The 23,738-nt window shown below is 45.9% G+C and overlaps 1 protein-coding gene across 1 annotated transcript in view; it reads left to right on the top strand.

Annotated features, from left to right (window-relative positions):
* Positions 1-306: 306 nt before the first annotated feature.
* LOC149452912 (natural cytotoxicity triggering receptor 3 ligand 1-like) overlaps positions 307-23,738 on the top strand; it is a 41,697-nt gene continuing 18,265 nt past the window's right edge. The window contains exons 1-2 of the mRNA XM_089688813.1: positions 307-387; positions 6,190-6,223. Of these exons, the coding sequence (XP_089544939.1) occupies positions 307-387; positions 6,190-6,223 (115 nt within the window). The remainder of the gene's footprint in view (positions 388-6,189; positions 6,224-23,738) is intronic.

The following is a 23,738-nucleotide window of genomic DNA, read 5'->3' as shown; positions in this document are numbered from 1 at the left end:
TGCTAAGCAATTAGCTCTTTTCCCATTGAGAACGATTGTCAATGACTGATTTGCATATTGGGGCGGTGTTGAGCCCAGTATAAGTAGGAATGTGAAAGGCAGATGTCTCATTGGTCCTGAAGAAGCCGTGTGAGATACGCCCATCGGTGAAACGCGTTGACGTCATACGTCAGTCACGTCATCTCCGGTCATACACATTGGCGCCACACACGCCGACCAGAAGGGAAGCGGCCATTGCTGGCCACGAGTTGTGCAAGGCTGCACAAGCACCAGGGTGGAGTACGGAACCCGCCGGATACGGTCCCGATGGTGGCGGCTGCCTCCGGGACTATGCCTGGTAATCCAGACGAAGGAAACTCTGAGAGAGTATCACCTATGGCTTGGGTGGTGAGTGGACTGCTATAAAGCAAAATGGAACAAGGTGTTTGTTCGCCATTTCACATAATTAGATGCCAGAACACATTGATTGACTGTCCATTTGTCATCAATTCATTACAGGATGGGGACATAATGATTTACTGTCCAGGTGCGAGGCACCCTTTACATATTACAAGAAACGGAGGACCCAGTGGGCTTTACATTTTCATCCATTTTAAGGTGGTTAAATAGCCCGCATGCAGTGGTGTATTTTGGTTTTGTGCTGCCCTAGGCAAGACTAAAATTGGGCACGCCCTGCATCTAAATTTTTCCCACCCTTTTATCTGCAAACTCCACTCCTTCCTCTTTAGGCTCCACCTCTTCCTATTAGAGCTCCGCCCACTGACAACAATGGGGCACTATTTCTCCCACTGTCACCACTGATGGTGTCCCATCATTAGTGTCAGTGGGAAGAATAGTGCCCCATCATTGGTATCAGTGGGAGGAATAGTGTCCTATCATTGGTGTCAGTGGGAGGAATAGTGCCCCATCATTGGTGTCAGTGGGTGGAATAGTGTCCTATCATTGGTGTCAGTGGGAGGAATAGTGCCCCATCATTGGTGTCAGTGGGTGGAATAGTGCCCCATCATTGGTGTCAGTGGGTGGAATAGTGCCACATCATTGGTGTCAGTGGGAGGAATAGTGCCCCATCATTGGTGTCAGTGGGAGGAATAGTGCCCCATCATTGGTGTCAGTGGGAGGAATAGTGCCCCATCATTGGTGTCAGTGGGAGGAATAGTGCCCCATCATTGGTGTCAGTGGGGGGAGGAATAGTGCCCCATCGTTGTTGTCAGTGGGGGGAGGAATAGTGCCCCATCGTTGTCAGTGGGGGGAGGAATAGTGCCCCGTCGTTGTCAGTGGGGGGAGGAATAGTGCCCCATCGTTGTCAGTGGGGGGAGGAATAGTGCCACATCATTGTCAGTGGGGGGAGGAATAGTGCCACATCGTTGTCAGTGGGGGGAGGAATAGTGCCACATCGTTGTCAGTGGGGGGAGGAATAGTGCCCCATCGTTGGTGTCAGTTGGGGGAGGAATAGTGCCCAATCGTTGGTGTCAGTTGGGGGAGGAATAGTGCCCCGTCGTTAGTGTCAGTGGGGGGAGGAATAGTGCCCCATCATTGGTGTCAGTGGGGGGAGGAATAGTGTCCCATCATTGGTGTCAGTGGGAGGAATAGTGCCCCATCATTGGTGTCAGTGGGAGGAATAGTGCCCCATCATTGGTGTCAGTGGGAGGAATAGTGCCCCATCATTGGTGTCAGTGGGAGGAATAATGCCCCATCATTAGTATCAGTGAAACTAATGATGGGGCACTATTCCTCCCACTGACACCAATGACAGTGAACTTGCTGACCCCTGCTCCAGCCTAGATGCTGCTGCAGCCAGCATACCTGGTTGCAGCAGCACCATCTGCATGACACACTTACCTGGCGATCAGCTGTCCTCCTCTCCTTCATTCAATCTGGGCCGGCCACTCCCTCACTCGATGTTCGTGCTGCCTCTCTCTCCACCTCCTCGCCGGTGATTGGCTGCCTGTGTTACTTTTCTGAGCTACAGTTCTGGTGCCCAATCACTGGTGAGGAGGCGGAGCTTGCAGAGGGGGTCATCCCTCCCACACATTGCGCCCAGGCACAGGACCTCTCTACCCCTCCTCCAGCAGCGCTTCCTGGACTGGATCGTCGTGGGACTGGGACCGGAGCCAGGTAAGACACAGCAGCCCCCTGTCGCCCCTGTACTAAATGTCCCTTTCGTTGAAGGGGGGGGGGCGGCGGCACAGCGCCGCCCCCCTAAAAAGTGCCACCCTAGGCAAACGCCTTGTTTGCCTCGCAGCAAATACGCCCCTGCCCGCATGGTGTGGTGAAGAAACCCCCTGAAGCAGGGCCCTGCCATCTTTATTACGTTCAGGATATGAACGGTGATTTATCTATAACTGACTCTACATCCATTCTAATGGACATATTTACTGTGAATTATTATATGTTCACCACCTACTCACGCCTTCCACCAGGGGCGGACTGACCATTTGGAAACTCGGGCACTGCCCAAGGGCCTGGGGTGAGTAGGGGGCCCCATGAGATGCCCCTGGTACCTTTTTCATAGGCTTTTTTGAGTTTGGACAAGGACACAGGGGCCCCATGATCCCCTATTTCCTGGGGGCCCAATGAGTTGTCAGTCCGCCCCTGCCTTCCACTATGATGTGGTTTTGTCACTATCTGGTCACCATAGGGGCATCCATATCCCTATACTTATCTACAATTTTTCACCCACACTGCCTCATGGGGTTATGGGTAATTATGTTATTTGGTGCTTAAGATTAGCCTATATTGCTCAACATTGTATAGTATATTTCATACCTGATGGTACAATTTTTTGACACACCCCCTACTTGTGTTGTAACCAATGTGTCGGTGCTGCAAATGTATTAGACAGTTATTCTGTCACTACATATGCAGCACCTAATAATGAAGACCGGCCTTGATGTTGCTTTTATGTGATTTTAGGTCTTTTTGTATTATCTCATACTGAGGTGATGGTAACCAGGGTATTTACCCCATTTGTCTACATTCATAATGTGTAATAAAGCATCATTTTTGGAATTATTTTGAGTATCGCATTCTGTCCATAATGTAACCACCTTTTTGTGAATCTCTTTTCACGCCCCTCCTTTTTTGAACACGTTACACTCCCTACAACTCAGCAAGTGATGTCTGAGTGGCCCAAGTAGAGAAAGAATTTGGGGGGGGGGATTGTTGACATGTTTAGATGAGCCCTAGGCAGTGTGGTGTGGCTCGGAAGTATACCTCTCCCCATAGAAATGCATGACGCAGCTCCACACAGAAACCATTCTGGGCCAAGCTTCGGGCAACTGAGCATAAAAATGTGAACAATCTGCTCTGCCAGACCAAGTGCAGGAATGCTGTCAGGTTGGGGGTTATAGATTTCTTTGTACACATTTTAAAGTTAGTTTAGTGTTTAGTGTTGGCTAAGAATATGTAAAGATTTGAATGTCCATAGTCTAGGATTGGGTGCGCTTGGAGGCCTCATTCACACACAAAGCAATACTAAAAGTTCTTTTATTTTGTAAAATAACAAACATGTCTATACTTACCTGCTGTGTGGAGTGGTTTTACACGGAGCAGCCCGGATCCTCCTCTTTTCGGGTCCCCCGCAGATTCTCCTGGCTCCACCTTTGTGTTGGGTGCCACATAGCTAGTAGCTTGCTATGGGGGCACCCGCTGCTCCATTTGTCCATTCACACACGGAGCCACGGATTGGCCTCGCCCACTCTCTCTCCTCGTTGGCTCACTGGCTGTGATTGACAGCGACAGGAGCCAATTGCTCCCACTGCTGTCTCAGCCAATGGGGAAAGGGAATTGCAGGATAGCCGAGACTCCAGTGCACATCGCTGGATTGAGACAGGTCTTAGGTGAGTATTAGGGGGGCTGGGGTGGGGGGGATGCTGCACACATAAGGTGTTTTACCTTCATGCAAAAAATACAAGAAGGTAAAAAAACCTTCAGCCTTTACACCTTCAAGCGTACACCCATGCACGGGCCGTTTTGGCTGCACAGGATGAATGGGTGTTCTGTGCATCCCATGGGCAAGCAGTCCCATTCATGTTTATTGGGATGCAGTGCGGTCTTCTAATGTGTCCCCTTCATGCCGAAGTCACGCAAATATGCGGCCTCACAGAACTGGGCTTTTTTTCCATGGGGCCGCATATTTGCGTACCTGTCGTTGTGCTGGGAGTGTGCCGCACAGCGCGCCCCCAGCACAAAGACCAGGGTGTCACTGAGAGCCTCCCAATTCCGGGTCACAGGTTTGCTGTGATAGCCTCTGATTGGCTATCACAATGATCAATCACTGTACAGAACGGCCCCCTTGTTTGTTTCCCTCTCTCTGTGAATGGAGGAGAGAGATGCATTGTATCTCTCGATCTCATGGCATAGAGGAAAAAAATGTTTGTTAAAAAAAAAAAGATAAATAAATATTAAAAAATAAAAGAAAAAATAAAGAAAAAATGCCTAAATCAAAGTTTGACCAAGTTCAGTGCCAGGATTAGTGTTTGGCTGCGGGACCAAAACCTTCTTGTACTTTTTCAAGCTTCAAGCAACTTAGCATAAAAATGTGAACAATCTTCTCTAGCGGAACAAGTGCAGGAATGCTGTCAGGTTGTCCATAATCTGGGCAATAAAAAAGATATATAAATATTAAAAAATAAAGAAAAAATACCTAGATGAAGTTTGATCTAGCTTAGTGCCAGGACAACTGTTTGGTTCAAGGTCAGGGTCAAAGGTCATTTTTTTCTTTAAATTGGTATCAGTGTCAGTGTGTTTTAGGTAAAAAAAAAAAAACCCAAAAACAAAATGCGCACTATTGTTTCTGGGCTGTACTGAGGGTACAAACAAAAACATACACATATAGGGTATCGCTGCGATCGTCAAGAGCTGGAAAATTTATTTTGGGCTGTTCTTTGGTGGTAGGTGATGGTAGTAACAAGAAACACACAGCTAAATAAAAAAATTATATTTTTTTTTTACTGTTTTGGGCCAGTTTTCCTTTGATAATAAAAATAATCAGGAGATATCCATTACCTTTTACCACCAAATGAAAGCCCAATTTGTCCTGAAAAAAAAACGCGGTATAATCCACCTGGATGTACGAAGTAGTTGTGATGATCTGTACGGTTTTACTAACATATGTCAACTTTGCAAAATTGTGCTTAGGCATTAAGGTCTGTTTTACTCTTAGGTGTGAAGGGGTTAACATCCGAGCGACTGTAGATGAGTGTCCCCAAATGCAGACGGTGTGAGTTTGGGGACACGCACCAGCACCCACATGGATGTCAAATTGGGAACAGCTGCTGTGTCTATGCAGCCGCTGCATCCAAATAGACATGAAGGAGACTGGCTACATGGAACAACTGTGCCACGGTCTGGGGTCAGACTCAGAGATCAGTGGCTGTAGCAGTAGAGGTTCACATGTAGTCAGATGGAAATGCACAAGCAGATCCCCCTAGCGCAAGGGTGCTCAGCCTGTGGCTCATGGCCCTTGAGATCCAACCAGGGAAGTGCATGCTGGGGGGTTGGCAACCCGTTGACCACGATCTGGACTTGCTGACCCACCATCCTAGAGAATCAGAGTGCATCGCGCCGGCAGCAGAGGAAGCAGGCAGCCACAAAAGGAACCACAGAAGCTGATGCTTCCTCTGTAGAGCTGGCTCCTGTCCCCGGTGGACTGATACCAACTGCACTTCGCCTGGGTCCTTTCCAGCATGGGGGTCCAGCAGCAGATATAGCAGGTAGGGATCAAGCAGCAGCGTTGTCAGTATACAAGCCAACAATTAGTAGCTGGATGGGATCAGATGAAAATGAAGCCAATGAACAAACAAAGGGTTAATAACAAGTGGTAGGGAAGATAAGGACAGCAACAGGTACACAAGGAGCACGATATTGGCTGGAGAGAGCACAATAATCTGGCGAACAGGATGTGCAAAGGCATGGCTTCAATAGGAAGTTCATGGGAGGAGCAAAGGATTCAAGGTTCAAGAGAAACAAGAGACAAGGCAGGGAGCAGCATCCCTGGTGGCACAGCGAGAAGAGTCAAAGACAGACACCACAGAGGTCACCGGTTCTCAGAGCCAGGTCCTGGCAGCCTGTGCATCCTGTGTGGGCAAACATGATCCTTGCACAGGCATACGCCCATGTGAACAAGGTCTACGTTTGCAGGTCCTGCCATTCACATTCCTGATATTTCCATCTGTTTCCTTTTTTCAGGTTTTGGACAGTTATTTGAACAGCAAAATCATTGGTATGCATTGTATAAAATGATGTTTAACAGAAATGAAAAAGTTGGACCTGTAGGTCTGGTATGGATTTTAACAGAAACCACAAAATGTTTAAAAAAAATAGCGTGGGGTCTCCCCCAAAATCCATACCAGACCCCTATCCATAAAAATCCAGACCAGAACCTAATCCATACCAGAACCTAATCCATACCAGACCCTTATGTATGTTATTCATGTGGGTTTGGAGTCCCACCAAAGGGTTGTGGTCTTCCGTAAAGTGTGTGATTTGAGAGGGTGTGGAGTCTCCTTAAGGTGTGTGTGGTTAATGTTGGGTGTGTGGTTTCCCAAATGATCATAATTTCCCAGTTCGTGTGGGTGTGGAGTCACACAAGGGATCATGGTCACTCTCTGATTTGCGTATCTTTGTTTAGTAGCTGGACTCCTTAAGGGGTGTGGAGTTAATCAAGCCCATGAAAATTGTTTCCCCGTGTGGTTTCTTTCCTTTCATATTCCATTAACATGTTTCATTAACTTTTTCTGGCAGCCTGGGTGGGTGGCGGGTTGAATTAGGGATTGTCTGTGTTTTTCCTTACATTGCACATTTTGTTGCTGAATGAGCAGGGGTACTGTATACCCAATACTCATTCACATAGGGGGATTCCAGATTCTGATAAGCCTCAGACCCCCACAATCACCATCCTGGGTTGTGGGGAAGAGGCCCCTGTCCTAATCCACATAGGGACAAGGTGCTTAGGGGGACAAGGTGCTTAGGGGGAAACCCCCAAATGTTCAGGGCATATGGCCTGGTATGGTTCAGGAGGGAGGGAGCCCGATCCCCCTCTTTCCTGGCTTGCTGGGCTGTATGCTTGAATAAGGCTCTGGTATGGATTTGGGGGGGGGACCCCATGCCATTTTGTAAAAAATGTTGGCGTGGGGTTCCCCTTAAAATACATACCAGACCCAAAGGTCTGGTATGCATTTTGAGGGAGGTGGCATGGGATTCTCCTGACTGGAACAACCTCAGCAAGGTTTACTGAGCCTTTAGTTCAACTGAAAGGATGAGCTGGAACTAATTGTGTCACAACAAGGAAAGCTGGGACCTCATTTATTAAACGTGTCTTCACAAACTGTTGGAGTTTCTCAAAAAGCACTGATGAGATTTAAAGCATTCTTCTAGTCACCTAAATGTTGCATGAACTCCAATGCTATGCCAAAGATGACAGCTCCAGCTTTTATACTGAGTGCACCAGAAGCCCCCAAACCTGAAGTCCAAATCTTAACCATCTCCTATGACTGACTGCCTGGACCGCCTCCTTTACCTAAATATTCACAAGTGAAGCTACCCTGTACATTAATGGGCCAGTAGTGAGTCTATGGAGGAGGTACATCAGGTTCTCCAAAACGATCTTCACCACATGGCCATGGATTGGGAGTTAATCCCAAAAAAACTTCCAGGATCACAAGAGCAACCGCAATATTTATCATTCAGCAAACACAGCCCACTGCTACATATCACCACTGACTGGAAGCTTTAGTCATTTCCATAAATCCTAATGTGAATTCTTTGGAGCCCATCAACAGAGGCTGGTTGGTAATCAGAAAGCGTAGGCAGTTCATCCGTTGATGGTGGTTCCGCCTGCTGCAGCTGACACCTACAGTACACCACCAAACTCCCAAAGGTGTTCCAAAACAGATCCAATTAGCAGAAGGAAATCCATCACCTCCAAATATATACTCCATAACTGGTCCAGTTTACTCAAAATAATTCTGCAGCACGCGGAAAACTTTTGTATGGAGCAGCCTCTGTATGAAATCATAAACTGCGTTTTAGAGGCTGATTGGTGATAATAATGTAAAGTACCGAGAGGAACTCCTGTACTTTTGAGAAAGAACTCCAAGGCAACTTGGCTGTTTTCAGTCTCCAATACATAAAGGCCATATGCAGAATTGCTATAGGAAAAGGTGCCACACTCTGCAGGAAGCAGGTTTTCATGATATCACCCACTGTAACTGCATACCCTATCCAAGTGAAGGGACACTGCCAGGGGCGGACTGACAACTCATGGGGCCCCTGTGTCCTTGCCCACACTCAAAATAACACTCAAAAAAGCCTATGAAAGGTGCCAGGGACATCTCATGGGGCCCCCTACTGACCCCAGGCCCTCGGGCAGTGCCCGAGTTCCCCAATGGTCAGTTCGCCCCTGGACGCTGCTCAACCGGCCCCAGGAGTCTAATGTTGAGGAATGACCTGGTCACGTCTTCTGACGCGTTTCACTCTGCCCACCAGGGCTTGGTCACAGAGGTCACAGAGGTGTCCAAGCCCCAGTGGGCGAGGTGAAACATGTCAGAGAGTGTGGCAAGAATGCCAGCTGAGTCCATTCCTCAACATTGGATTCCTGGGGACAACTGAGCAGTATCCATCCCTTCACTTGTATTGTCTGACACTGGAATCGCTCGGACTCATGCTCCCCTCTTCTCACTTCCCGGTGGGGTGATCTTTTCCCTTCCATCCACAGCTTGGAGCGGCCCCATAAGGTATACTTTTCACTATGCATATCCTATCCGGTGTTGATGTCTTCGCAGGGTGTTGTTGGCACTTCTGTCACCTTCCGTCTCATCCATTTAGAAGCAAAAACACCCCACTGATCATAATATCATTTTTGGAGAAACGCACACTGGGCGGAGCTTTCTGTGACGTCACCACGTTCCAGCCGGTGGTCTGACACTGCAGGAACTTTACATTTTTACACGGCCTTTATGCACCTTATCTATGTAAGTGCAATACTTTAATAAATTTCTTGCTGGTTTATCGGGTTGCACTATGAAGTTTTCTTCTGTTTTAAACCTTTCCTTGCATGATGTGGAGAACTTGCAGTTGTCCATTCATCTCCTATTCATCTCCTTGATACGGCTAACTAGGGTGTCAGTGTGGGATCTGAACACCATCTGCTCGTTTGATCTCTTGATTGGAGATCATAGTGTCTGGTAAGAGGCTGATTTCTTTCTTTTGTGTCAAACATTTGTGGACACCTATGCACTTTCCGTTGGAGGATTTCTTTAGCACACAGCACTGTGTTATTGGATTTTGGGATTTGTAATTATTTAATATATGAATGTGGACTTATATCACTTTAATTAATTTATGTGCTTTTTTATGTAGCAGCGTTTATTTGATTGATTATTGTTTATGATTATTTAGTGTACAGCGCACTCATTTTTTAGATATTATAAGTCAGCGCTGACGATGTGCTGTTGTGAATAGCAGTTTTAAAGCCCAACTCTGGGCACAAGACAAAAATGACCCTTGCAGTGCGGAACTGCTCACGTTACTCTTCACTCCTGCAGGCCTCTTTGTGACTAGTCCCGTGAAGCTTCCCCTCTAAGGGCCCCCCCCCTTTATATACAATCCAGGACAAATTGCCCTTCTTTTGTATGAGAGAATGCCCAGGGACTGCCCGCAGCCTGGAGGGGTAAGGCTACGTTCACACTGGCTTTGTCAGCAGGCGTCAGACAGGTGTTTGGGAAGCGTTTTTATCCTGTCACGGCAAAACTGACACCTCATGTCGAGTCAGGAGGAGTTGAAGCCTCCCATTCAAGTCTATGGTAATGCTCCTGAAATGCCTGGCAGGCGTTTGCGGGGTGCTTGCAGGGCGGTTGCGGAGCATTAATACCAGTAAACTACATTATAGGTATTTGTGGTTCGGAAAACGCCGATCAAATGCCTCAAAATGCGCATAGGAGAGCGTTTGAGTAGCTTTAAAACCTCTTCCCAAAGGCCTGTCTAAAGGAGTAACAGCCTCTCCATCACTATGTAGAGTTAGTGAACATTTAAAAGTTGCAGTGCAAAGGAAGCGCCCCACATTTAAACGGGGGGAGGGAAGGGGGGGCAGCACAGTTTGGAGTTGGGCCTTGAAGCGATATTAAACCCCAGACCAAAAATGTATATATTGCAGTGTGTCAATCATTAGATGTGATGGCTGCATTCGTTTTCTTTTCATTGGCTTTTCCCCCTCTGTTTTCTCCTGATCACCAGTAACACACCTCCGGTGTTCATGAGACACAACTCTGGATGAAGGAGCACAGGAGGCACAGCAGGCAGTGGCATTGTCAGTCTGGGGGGAGGATAGTGTTCAATGTACTAGCAAAATTAGATACAGTAACAGATAGAAGCCAAACTTCAGCTCACACTTTGTAATCAGTTACAGCAAACAATTATTTTTTTCCTTTTGAGATAAAGGTTTTATATAAATAATTAAAGCTGATTGTAAACTGGTTGTAAAAGCTGGAGGTTCTTTACCTTCATGAGTTCTATGCATGATGGTAACAAAAACCTTCTGTGTGCAGCATTCTCCCCAGCCCCCCAATACTCCCCTAACCCCCTCTCGGTCCAGCGATGTGCACTGGAGTCTTGGCTATCCTGAGACTCCCGCTCCTTATTGGCTAAGACAGCAGTGGGAGCAACTGGTTCCCGCTGCTATAAATCACAGCCAGTGAGCCAATGAGAAGAGAGAGGGGATGGGGCTGACCACACGGAGCAGCTGCTGGGGAGTGCGCATGCTTGGGTGCCCCCCCATAGCAAGTTGTTTGCTGTGGGGGCACCCAACAGGAGGGAGGGACCAGGAGTTTCGGCAGGGCACCCAAGCAGAGGAGGATCCGGGCTGCTCTGTGTAAAACCACTACACAGAGCAGGTAAGTGTAGACATGGTTGTTATTTAAAAAAAGAATAAATGTAAGCCTTGATAATCACTTTAATAGCCCCTGCCAGTGGTAAATGGTTTGCCTAATTCCTGTAAACTGATCCATTCTGCTGGAGGGGTCGTGCTTTGAAAAACAACAGACTGGTTTACCAGATGAAAATAGAAGAAAGAAAGCCTAAAGAAGAAAACTAATGCGCTGGTAAGCTACAACGTAATACATGTTTGATTTTTGGTTTATTATCACTTTAAAGAGCTTTCACTGAGAAACAGAAGGAGAGGCAACATCTTAAAGCTGCAGCAAACAGTAAAACAATGACCCTGTTACAAGTATGTGGCAAATTGTTATAGTTTTTTTGTTCTTTTTTGTACAATTGGTATGTTCTCTTCTATACCGTTGTCTCTGTGCTCTTCCTTTTGGTACATTTACAGTGTAAGAGGTTATGTGGGCATCATGTGATCAGAGTCTGATTTGTCTAAAATGTAAAAATGTGAAAGTGAAACAAGGTTCAGGCAAGGCTCGTTACTTTGTACAGCTCAGACACCACAATTCTCTTGGAGTGTTTCCGGCACGGATGGAACAATGGGGAGCAGGCTGAAAATTCTGCATGTGATCTCCTTTCTGCTCCTCCTGGGATCAGGTCAGTGTCACTCTTCTGTGTATAATGTCATTGTACCTGAGGATACATTACAGAGCCGGACAATGGAGGTTCTCAGGCAATGCAATGCTGCTATTATTGATGAACACAACACACCCGGGTTCCATTCTGGGTGCAAATCGTAGAAATCAGCAAATGGCCATTTTCTAGGTAAGTAGACAAGAGATTGTCAAACAAATAGCATGAGGAGGCATGGCATTGCCCTGGAGAACATGTACCAAAGCAGAAAAAAAAAAGGTTTTAAATACCCTATGGGGGGGGGGGGGATGCAGAGATTTTAATAATGCTTCGAACAAAACATTAAAATTGCGAAATTCCTTGAAATAACATGCCTGGGGGATGCCTTTACCATGCCTGTAAAGGGGCACATCAGTACCATGAATGCAACTGACATTTACAAAAAGAATTGATGTTTTAATTGGCAGTTAATGACATCACCTGAACTTGGATCTATTATGAATTTTAAAGGGGAAATTCACCCACAAATACAATAAAAAACCTAAGGTTCAACCCATCCCCCCCCCCCCCCCCGCCAGAAGAAGCCCACAGACACCTGGCTAGGGTTGTGGGGAAGAAACCCTTGCTGCTAGGTACCATTTGTTTTGCCGGGTGGGTGGGGGGGGGAGTGAAGTATTGGGCACAGTACTGTTCTATATATATATATATATATATATATATATTTATATATATATATATTTATATCATATTTTACTCAGTCTCACCTTGACATATTCATTCACAGACACAACGTGGTGTTATATATTGTTTACATTACATTACATTGAGTTTATATAGCGCCAAAGGGTTTGCTCAGCGCTGTACAATAGAGGGGGGACAATACATGAAACAGCACAGCAACAACAAACAGCACACGAGGGGTTAGAGGGCCCTACTCTTTCGAGCTTACAATCTAGGAGGGAGGGGGTAGTGGTACAGGAGGAAGTGGCTGTGGGGGATGGAGTGGTGGGAGGAATGAAGGAGAACGGCTGTTAGGTGAGGGTGGGGTAGGCTTCCCTGAAGAGGTGGGTTTTCAGGGAGCGCCTGAAGGTGAGGAGGGAAAGTGACAGTCTGATGGATTGGGGTAGTGAGTTCCAGAGGATGGGGGAGGACCTGGAGAAGTCTTGCAGTTGTGCGTGGGAGGAGGAGACCAGGGAGCAAGATAGAAGGAGGTCCTGTGAAGAGCGAAGGGTACGGGTAGGGTGGTACCTGGGAATCAGGTTAGTGAGGTAGTTAGGGGCAGTGTTGTGAATGGCTTTGTAGGTCAGAGTGAGTAGTTTGAATGTGATGCGTTGGGCAACCGGGAGCCAGTGGAGGGAGAGGCAGAGGGGGGTGGCAGAGGTGGAGCGGGTGGTGAGGTGGATGAGTCTTGTATTGTTGCGCTTCATTTCTTCCTATCATTTCCCCCCATCCTATTCCCTCTGCGAAAGAAAAAGTAAAAAAAAAAAAAAAGAGGTTCTGCACACAGGGAGAGTAGGGGGGAGCGAGGTTCTGCACACAGGGACAGTAGGGGGGAGCGAGGTTCTTCACACAGGGAGAGTAGGGGGGAGTGAGGTTCTGCACACAGGGAGAGTAGGGGGGAGCGAGGTTCTGCACACAGGGAGAGTAGGGGGGAGCGAGGTTCTGCACATAGGGAGAGTAGGGGGGAGCGAGGTTCTGCACACAGGGAGAGTAGGGGGGAGCGAGGTTCTGCACACAGGGAGAGTAGAGGTGAGCAGGGTTCTGCAGGACAAAACAATGGTTGAAGAGGACCATCTACAGGCAGGGCAGGTCTGCCTCTATTATCTCAGTGTGGCAAGCATTGGATGGCTGATAAAGCCTTCCTCTTGATTCTCTTCCAAGGCATAAAACAACTGCTGTTACTGTGCCCTCTTCTTCTTCTTCTTCTTCTTCTTCTCCCTCGTCGGCTAATATTGCCAAACTGGCAATGAGAGGTCAGCAGAATTATTTCATAACATGATCACTAACTTGCTTCAGGAGGATGATCTTGGTCATGTGCAAGTGTTCCTTGTTTCGGATATTGAGGATGAAGAAGATAGCACAAAGATAGACCATGGATGGAGAAGACATCAAAACTAGGCTGTAGCTTAAGCTCAACGTGCTCCAGCATTGAAGGGGGGTGGAAAGTGGGGGTCGCAGACCATCTCTGGGTGTCACTGATTGGAGAGGAGGAAAGACTTGAAGAGGTAGAACAACATGAGAATATTTTGTGTAGGGGAAGGGGCAGGTTGGAGAAGACTGGAGCAAGCAGCTGTCCTCATCCAGCTAGTGGCCCAGCCCCACAGGCACAGGCTACTGCTATCCCCAGTGGTGATTTATTACTTATGAAAAATACATTAAAACTGAACATCCACCAAGGAGGCTGATATTAAACTCCAGAAACTCCATAATGGAGAGGTTGGTGGAGTATGTGGACCTCTATCTCCAGCCATTGTTGGCATCTACCCAAACATGAAATAAAATACAAGTGTTGTGCTGCTGTAATGATATCATATACCCAATGATGGAGAAATATTGTAAACCCGTTCTCTTATAATCATATAAGCAATAAAGTCTCATGAATAAAATTAGTCATTCCAAAAATGGCAAATCAGGGCTCACAGATTGTAATCAGCGTCCTCTCTCTCATCCGGCTCCTCCGCATGTGTATCGTCAGTGTGCTCATTTCAGTGTAATTTGCAATAAATGTGAAGATTTTAATGTACTACAATATGGTTGCCTTTCTGTGGTTCTGAGTCTACATTTAGAGTGACTGCGGTGCTACAGCTGTACAGGATATTGAGAGCCCAGGATGATAGAGAAGGAGGGAACCTGAGATCGATGTGAGAGCTGCCCAGAGAGGAAAGGCTCACAAACGTGTACATTGACCTATTATAATTTGTAGGGTAATGTCATAAGGTGAGAGTCCACCTATTCAGCACATGTGGTGGTGCACACTGCATTTGTGACAGCACTGGGATTGTGGGAGTACTTCACCAACAGGAGTGCACATAGATCCCCATTAACAAGAAAAAAAAATTAAAAACTTTGATTCTTGGAACTCTTCATGCTGTATATATGTTTTGAGAGACTTTATTGCTTATATCACATGTGTTAACACAAGGCCCACAGGCCAAATGTGGCCATTTCATGTGTCCTCTGCACCTCTCCTGCTGCTGCTGCACCCCACTCGTCTCCACCTCCACCTTGTCTAAACAATCGGCGGCAGTGAGGAGGACAGAACTCTTCCTACAGATTCTGGGTTTTTTGTGCAACCACAGCACCTCCACGTCTCTGCCTCCCCTAGTTAATATAATAAACAGGGTTTGTAATATTTGTCTGGTCAACCACTTGCACTTTATTCTGCACTCCTGCGACTAATATTAAGCCGACAGCAGGCTAAAGTCTTCTATTAGCTAACATCACTCAGCCGGTCCAGACTCTGGAGGGATCCCGCATTTATTGTCAGGACTTACCCAGATGCCTGACCCGCAGCTGGCCCAGCCTCGGACTGATGCTGCATCCACCTAGGTGAGTATGTGAGTTTGTTTTTTTTAAAAGCTTGCGCTTCTCTTTTAAGTTATTACTATAACAAGTAATTATCAAGTGCAGAGGCAATATATATTAACATTTAATATGATAAAGAGTAGATATTATTATTATTGTTATTATACAGGATTTATGGCGCAAACAGCTTTACAATATAAAGAGAGACAATACAGCAACGATACAGTTCAATACAAGAGGGTTAGGGGGGCCCTGCTCCTTGGAGCTTACAATCTAAGATGGAGTGGCTAGTGGTACAGAAGGTAATAACTGTGGGGAATGAACTGATAGGAGGAATAGAAGATTTGGTTATTAGCTGAAGGCGGGATAGGCTTCCCTAAAGAGATTGTTTTTCAGAGATCGCCTAAAAGTGGTCAGAGTAGGCGATAGTCAGATAGATTGGGATAGAGAGTTCTAGAGGATGGGGGAAGCTCTGGAGAAGTCTTGGAGACGATCTTGGGAGGAGGAGACAAGGGAGCTAGAGAGCAGGAGGTCGTGGGAGGAGCGGAGAGGATGGTTTGGGTGATATTTGGAGAAAAGATTGGTGATGTAATTTGGGGCGGAGTTATAAATGGCTTTATATGTTATTGTTAATGTTTTGAATTGTATTCATTGGGCAATGGGAAGCTAGTGGAGGGATTGGCAGAGAGGGGTGGAGGACAGTGGAGGGATTGGCAGAGAGGGGTCGCAGATATGGAACAGTTAGTAAGGTGGATGAGTCTGGTAGCAGCATTCATGATAAACTGAAGAGGGGATAGCCTGCGATGAGGTCGGCCAGTGAGGAGGGAGTTACAATAGTCAAGGTGAGATATAACCAGGGAGTGAATGAGTTGCTTTGTTGTTTCCGAGGTTAAGAACGGGCGTATCTTGGAGATGTTGCAGAGGAGAAGTCTACATGATTTGGACAGTGATTGGATTTAGGGATGAAAGGACAGATGGGAGTCTAGGATTACACCTAGTACCCTGGCATGAGGGGAGGAACTGATGGTTGTGTTATTGATCTTGATGGCTAAGTCAAGGGAGGGGGGACAGGCTGGAGGGAATAGCATGAGCTCAGTTTTGGAAATATTTAGTTTGAGGAAGTGGAGTGACATCCATGCCAAAATGTCACTTAGTAGGTTAGTAATGCGACTGAAGGGCTGAGGTGAGGAGTAGAAATATTGATTTGTGTGTCATCAGCATAGAGATGGTACTTAAAGCCATGGGAGTTTATCAAGTGACCAAGGGGAGAGGTGTAGATGGAGAAGAGAATGGGTCCAAGGACAGAACCTTGAGGGACCCAAGGACAGAACCTTGAGGGAATCCTACAGAAAGAGGAAGAGGAAGTGGAGAGGAGACATAGTTAGGCTGTGTTCACACTTGACTTTATTTCTAACTCCTGCCAAAATGCCCCTATAGCATTTGACAGGCGTTAGACAGGCATTTGGGAAGCATTTTTAATGCTCCCCAAATGCCTTATGCGCTTTGTGGGGCGTTTGATAGGCATTTTCAAAGCGTTAAAACCGCACCACAACCACCTATAATGAAGTTTAATGGTGTTAACGCTCCACAAACGCCTGCCAGGTGTTTGAGGAGCGTCACCATAGACTTGAATGGGAGGCTTCAACTCCTCCTGACTGGACATGAGGCGTCAGTTTTGCCATGACACAATGTGAGGTGACGCTAATGCTTCAGTGTGAACAGCACTGTGTGCTGCCATGTACAGAATTTTCATATGCATTAAAAATGCTTCCCAAACGCCTGAGTGACGCCTGCTGACAAAGCTAGGGTGAACGTAGCCTTATAGGTAACGCTGAATGAGCATTTATATGGTAGATACATTTATATGGTCTTACAGATTCAACCGGCCCTTTGAGGGCAACTATAAGGCTGATGCGACCGTCGAAGACATTGGGTTTGACACCCCCGGCTTATATGATTGAAAGTGAAGGTTTTACAATTTGCACAACAATATTTATTCATCATTTGGGTATATATATTATTATGGCAGCACAACACTTGTATTTTATTTTTTGGTCTCTGTTTATGTGAGGAACACACATTTGGTGTTTGCAGCAGAGTGATATCACATTTGGCACATTTTATTTGTGACAGCGCACAATTATTTATATTTTTTATATAAATATCTTTGGGATACAAAACATTTATTCAATATTTACAGGAAGTTAATTATGAGAAGGGATTTGCTGTATACTTTCTACAACAGATGTTTCCCGCTTCTTTTATCCAACATAAGGAAGGCATTGAAGTGGGAGAGAGAGAGACCGAGACCTCCAGCACAGAAAGAATGTTATTGAATGCTTGTGTTTTTGTTTAGAACATCATCTCTGATTTGGTGGACAGTATAATTCACAAAATGTTGGAGCAGCAATGGGAGCCACATTTTCACCAAGTCTTCCAATTTTTTATATGGATAAATGGGAGAGAGAAATCATCTACCGAAAGAATAGGCACAAGTATACGTTACAAGTAAAACGTTTCGTAGGTGACATATCTATAATTTAGTGAAGAGATTAGAGATCCCTTTTATTATCTTTAGAAGAAGTGAATAAGAATTGTTTTTTTTAGCTTTTGCTTTAATTATCAAAAAGAGAGAAGATACTTAAAGATAATACAGTTGTGTCCAAAATTATTCAACCCCCAATGCTGTAAAGGGGTTTAGGGACTATAGTGTACATTTGGAATTGTATTCAGAATCAAATCCTACAAGGACGTTGTAACTACCCAAATGCAACTAAAATGACATCAATTGTTTATGTAATACAGTAGTAAATGGTTCTTATGTGGTTTCTTCATTGCCACAATTATTCAACCCCTTAAAGACTACCACTCTGAAGAACAGAGGTTCATACAGGTGCTTTCCATCAGGTATTGAAAACACCTGTGGATGTCACCGAGCAGCAATCAAGCATAATAAGCACCAATTAGGCAGCTTTAAAATGACTGTGATACTCAGCTCCTTCTAGACATTTACTGGTGTGGTTACAAACATGGTGAAGGCAAGAGAATGGTCCAGGAAGACAAGAGAAGAGGTGATTTCTCTTCACAGGAAGGGCAATGGCTATAAGAAGATTGCAAAGATGTTAAACATACCAAGAGACACCTTAGGAAGCATCATTCGCAAATTCAAGGCAAAGGGCACTGTTGAAACGCTACCTGGTCGTGGCAGAAAGAAGATGCTGACTTCGACTGCTGTGCGCTACCTGAAGCGTAGAGTGGAGAGAAGTCCCCGTGTGACTGCTGAGGAACTGAGAAAAGATTTGTCAGATGTGGGTACAGAAGTTTCAGCCCAGACAATAAGACGCACACTGCGTAATGAAGGCCTCCGTGCCAGAACTCCCAGGCGTACCCCCTTGCTGTCTCCAAAGAATAAGAAGAGTCGACTGCAGTATGCCAAAAGCCATGTGGACAAACCACAAAAGTTGTGGGATAGTGTTCTGTGGACTGATGAAACAAAATTAGAACTGTTTGGGCCCATGGATCAACGCTATGTTTGGAGGAGGAAGAACAAGGCCTATGATGAAAAGAACACCTTGCCTACTGTGAAGCATGGTGGAGGGTCAATCATGCTTTGGGGCTGTTTTGCTTCTGCAGGTACAGGGAAGCTTCAGCGTGTGCAAGGTACCATGAATTCTCTTCAGTACCAGGAGATATTGGATGGAAACGTGATGCAGTCCGTCACACACCTGAGGCTTGGGAGACGTTGGACCTTTCAACAGGACAATGATCCCAAGCATACCTCCAAGTCCACTAGAGCATGGTTGCAGAGGAAAGGCTGGAACATTTTGGAGTGGCCATCGCAGTCACCAGACTTAAATCCGATTGAGAACCTCTGGTGGGACTTAAAGAAAGCAGTTGCAGTGCGCAAGCCTAAGAATGTGACTGAACTGGAGGCCTTTGCCCATGAAGAATGGGCGAAGATACCCGTAGATCGCTGCAAGACACTTGTGTCAAGCTATGCTTCACGTTTAAAAGCTGTTATAACTGTAAAAGGATGCTGTACTAAGTACTAAGATTGAATGTCACTTGGGGGTTGAATAAAACTGATAATGCTGTGAGCACAGAAAAGACATTTGTGGTTATTTCATTATAACTGTTATGTTATATTTGTCTGACCTACAAGTGCCTCTTTAATGTAAATGTAAGCAAGATGACTGAATGATCAAAAGCAATGTCAAACTGGCCAAAACACTCAATTTCAGTGGGGGTTGAATAATTTTGGACACAACTGTATATGTGTGTCAGGAATGGACTTGCCAATAATGGTGGGACTCACCTGCCTTGTGGGCTGCAGTACCAGGGCTGGCCAGCGGGTGCTCTCAGCAATCAGAGACTCATCCCTGCAGTCAGCCAAACACCTGAAGCTGATTGCAGGGGTTGTATTTAAGGAATGGCCAGACTCACAGTCAGGGCCTTGGTGTGTTTTTCCATGGGCCCCTGTATCTTGTATCCTGTGTTCCTGTTTCTGCCTGACTTGTTGCCGACCCTGCCTGATCCTGACCTCTGCTGACTTCTCCTGTTTGACCCCTGGCTTGTGACCCTGACCATTCTCTGCCTGACCCTCTGCACCGCGCTGCCCGTGAGTTACTGAACCCAGCTTGTGACCCCGACCACTCTCCCGCCTGTTCCTGGTACTCCGTTTGACCGTTTGCTACTGACCCGGCCTGCCTGACGACTTTTGCATTGTATGTATTGTTATCTGTAGGTGGTTTGGTTTGGTTTGTTTGCACTGTGTTTATGTTTAGTTTTGCACTGCGTTTTGTATTTAGTCTTAATAAATCATATTGTTTATACCATATCTGAAGCCTGCGTTTCCCTGTGTCAGTCCACACACCTCTGGTCATACCCGGAGCCCTGACATTGTGTAAAGGAAGAAATATGTGTACAGGAAGATAAAATTCATGAAAATACTCATTTTAACACCTTCACGCCGGCCGCACACAAATGTGCGGCTTCTCGGCGTTTGGGCCTAGACGCCGAGTAACCACACATTTGCGTTCAATATACAAAATACATATGTGCTGAGAGCGCATGCCCTGCGCACTCCCAGCACACATGTAAGGTACTCACCGAAAGGTCCCGGTCTCCTCTTGCGATCGGGACCTTTCCCGATCATGTGACCGCCGTGACGTGACGGCGGTCACATGACACTAAGCCCTGTCCCGCCCACCTCCCGGCGCAGAAACTCCTCTTCACGCCGGGACGATCCGGCGTTAAGGGGTTAAAGACACAAACAGGAATGGTTACATTCTTCTCTATCTGCCAACAACTCATGAAGTTCTACAAGATTTGTAAAGGTCAAAGCAAGAAAAACAAGAAAATTTATTTATGGGAAACAAAACTTACTAAAAGGAAGGTGTAGGCAGAAAGGGTATTAAAAGAAAAGAAGATTTACAAAGTAGAACTTTATAGAAAGAATGGAGTTAATAAGAGATCAAACTAGAAATTGACTTTTAGTGAAACAAAAAGGTTTTAGTTTTATTTGTGACTTTAATGTTAACACAGACAGATAGAAAGGTGCAATAATGTAATTGGCTGATTTTATTGGAAGATGACATTTTGGGCCCCTTGCTTTCCAGTAAGTCAAACCGCATTTATAGAAAAGCACCGGTACTTACAATAAAAAAATCAAAATGTAATTAATGCTAACTGGAGAAGATTTTTTTGTTGAACGTTGAACATGTTTACAGGTAAAGAACCATAATTTTTTCCCCCCAAAAGAATGAAGCCCCCACCTTCCAATCCAACAATAGCCCCAACATTGGGCGTACACAAAAGAAACATATGCTGGTAGGGCTTATCATAACCAATTGGAGCAATATGCAATACAATATGTGCCTTTTACATATCATTCAGAAACCAAGAAGATACACATGATAGAGAAATGCAACATCCAATAGACATCAGTTATTGATAAGATGACATTTATGTAAAAATAAGGAGATGGATCAAGAAGCTGTTCCCATGGTCTAATGTCAAAATGTCTCAGTACAGAGTTAGAATTAGGGAATGTGATAAATATCCCAAAATAGGGGTCTCATCCTCGTGTAAAATAAGGGAAGAAGGGCGCATCAGCCTAGTGCATTACCTGAGACAAAAACTTTAATATTACAAGGACCCAGATGGCTTACACGTTTCGAGGGGTGCTCCTCTCTTCCTTAGAGCCAGGGCTGGAGGATCTGGAGGGTCCTCTTGTAGTTTGGGAGTTGACTTGGTGACCAGGTCGCTTTGGACTATTGTTATCACAGTTGCTTGTGAGTATGTACTTATTCTTGTTTTTGTCTCAGGTAATGCACTAGGCTGGTGCGCCCTTCTTCCATTATTTTACAGAGATTCTTCTGGGTTTCCCCGACCCTTAGAGGGCAGCAAAGTCTGTGCCGCCATTTTAAGTGCCAAAGACCTGACATTTATCCATCATCAGCCCACCACCCTTGAGCGCAGGGGATTCTTTGATTTTTCAATCTCATCCTCATGTGTAGGAGGATCAGCTCTGCTGTGTATTCAATATATATTTTTAGTATTGGGGCTATGACCGGAAGAGTGTTAAAGTGGTTCTAAAGGCATTTTATGTATGAAGGTAAAAAAACTTCTGTGTGCAGCAGCCCCCCAAGCCTCCCTAATATTTACCTGAGCCCCCCTCTTGATCAACCAATGTTCACAAGAGCCTCAGTTCTCCAGGGACTTTTCCTCCTCATTGGCTGAGACAGCAGCGGAAGCCATTGGCTCCCTCTGCTGTCAATCACAGCCAGTGAGTCAATCAGGAGGGGCTGGGGCCAAGTTGTGGTTTTTGCGAGTGAATGGACACGGTGCAGCGGCTTAGGAGTACACCTGTTCGGATGCCCCCATAGCAAGCTGTTTGCTCTGGGAGCACCCGACAGAAGAGAGGGGCCAGGAGCGTTGGTGGGGGACATGAGAAGAGGAGAATCGGGGCTGCTCTGTGCAAAACCATTACAGAGCAGGTAGGTATAGATATTGTTTTGTTGTTTTAAAATAAACATAAGAGACTTTAGTATCATTTTAATCCAATAACTCCATAATTTACTTTATGTGGCTGCTATACTGTACATCAGTTTTTCTCTTGTCAGGATATTATTGACCATTTTGATCCAGGTTTGAGGAGCTGGAAAATATGATAGATGCTCAGAATGCCTACACAACAGAAGGAATAAAAGAAGCAGAGAAACCATGGGGCCCCATACAGCCAACCTGACAGGACCCCCACCCTCCAAAAAAACACAGTTTACTATGCTTCAGTTATGGTTGAACACATTAAGTGATTGGTACCGATCACTTGTGTTCATTCAGGAAAGGAAGGAGCTAGTAAATGTAACATATTCACTGGATCCTTTCCTCTATCCTGAAGGATCATATTGTGTGCTTGCAGCTGCTGGATGGAAGGAGATGAGGGAAGCTGGCAGCACTGCAGGGGTGGGAGCACACGGGGGGTCTGGGCAGCAGTGGGGAAATATATGGTGCACAGGGAGCGTGATGGTTGCGATGGGGGGAAAATTACTGGAACCGATCCACTGTACAGCTCTCTCTGCAGCAGCTGAAAGCCAACAGGAAGAAGAGAAGAAGCTGGCTTTCAGTTGCTGCAGAGAGAGCCATATAGGGGATCAGTTCCAGTAATTGTCCCCCTGCAGCGCCGATCACCCTCCCTGTCAACATTCGATTCACCCAGCTGCTCGGGACCCCCTGATGTCCTGAGAGCCCCTTACAGAAGGACTGGTGGACTCATGTGGCAAGAGTATGCAGGCAGTTCCTGGAGGATGAAGGAATTAATACCACTGAATGGCCCCCATGATCACCTGACCTAAATCCAACAGAACCCCTCTGGGATGTCATGTTTCAGTCCATCCGATGCCGCCAGGTTGCACCTCAGACTGTCCAGGAGCTCAGTGATGCCCTGGTCCAGATCTGGGAGGAAATCCCCCAGGACACCATCCATCATCTCATTCGGAGCCTCCCCTGACATTGTCAGGCATGCATACAAGCACATGGGGGCCATACAAACTACTGAGGACCATTCTGAGTTGCTTCAATGAAATGGACTTGCCTGCTCCATCATTTTTTCACTTTGATTTTCGGGGTGTCTTTGAATCCAGTCCTCTGTAGGTGGATAATTTTCATTACCATCAAATGATGGGGAATCCTTACATTCCTAACACATTACCCCGTCCATGTCAGTATAGATATCCAGCAGGAGATTTTTTCCCTGTTGAGATCTGAGGGGTTTTCAAAGTCTTCCTTTCACTTTTTTGAGCAGTGTTGTTTAATTGAATGATCGACTATAAAAAGACTCTGCAGGGATTCGATTGGATCACACACTGCTGTACCCAGGCCTGACTCTGGATGAGTTTTGTCCAAAATCTTCCCACCTGGACTCTTTGGGCCCAGGGGAGGCATTCACTTTGTGCCTTCTTGAGGGTCTTAGATTTCTTCAATGCTGTGCTGTGCACCCAGTTGCATGTCTGATGGGCAGGGACTTGAGCAAAAGTCTCTTTCACATTGGAGGTAAAATCCTGGACAATTCTTCTGGCAGTTGTGGCTGCAATCTTTCTTGGTTTACCTGACCTTGGCTTGGTATCAAGAGATCCCCAAACTTTCCACTTCTTAAAAGGTGATTTAACAGTACTGATTGACATATTCAAGGCTTTGGACAT

The sequence above is a fragment of the Staurois parvus genome, unplaced genomic scaffold, assembly GCF_062004578.1.
Source record: "Staurois parvus isolate SC_StPar_1 unplaced genomic scaffold, SC_StPar_1.0 ptg000455l, whole genome shotgun sequence".
Lineage (NCBI taxonomy): Eukaryota > Metazoa > Chordata > Amphibia > Anura > Ranidae > Staurois > Staurois parvus.
Note: the sequence above shows the minus strand (reverse complement) of the source record. Positions and strands in the feature narration are given on the sequence as shown.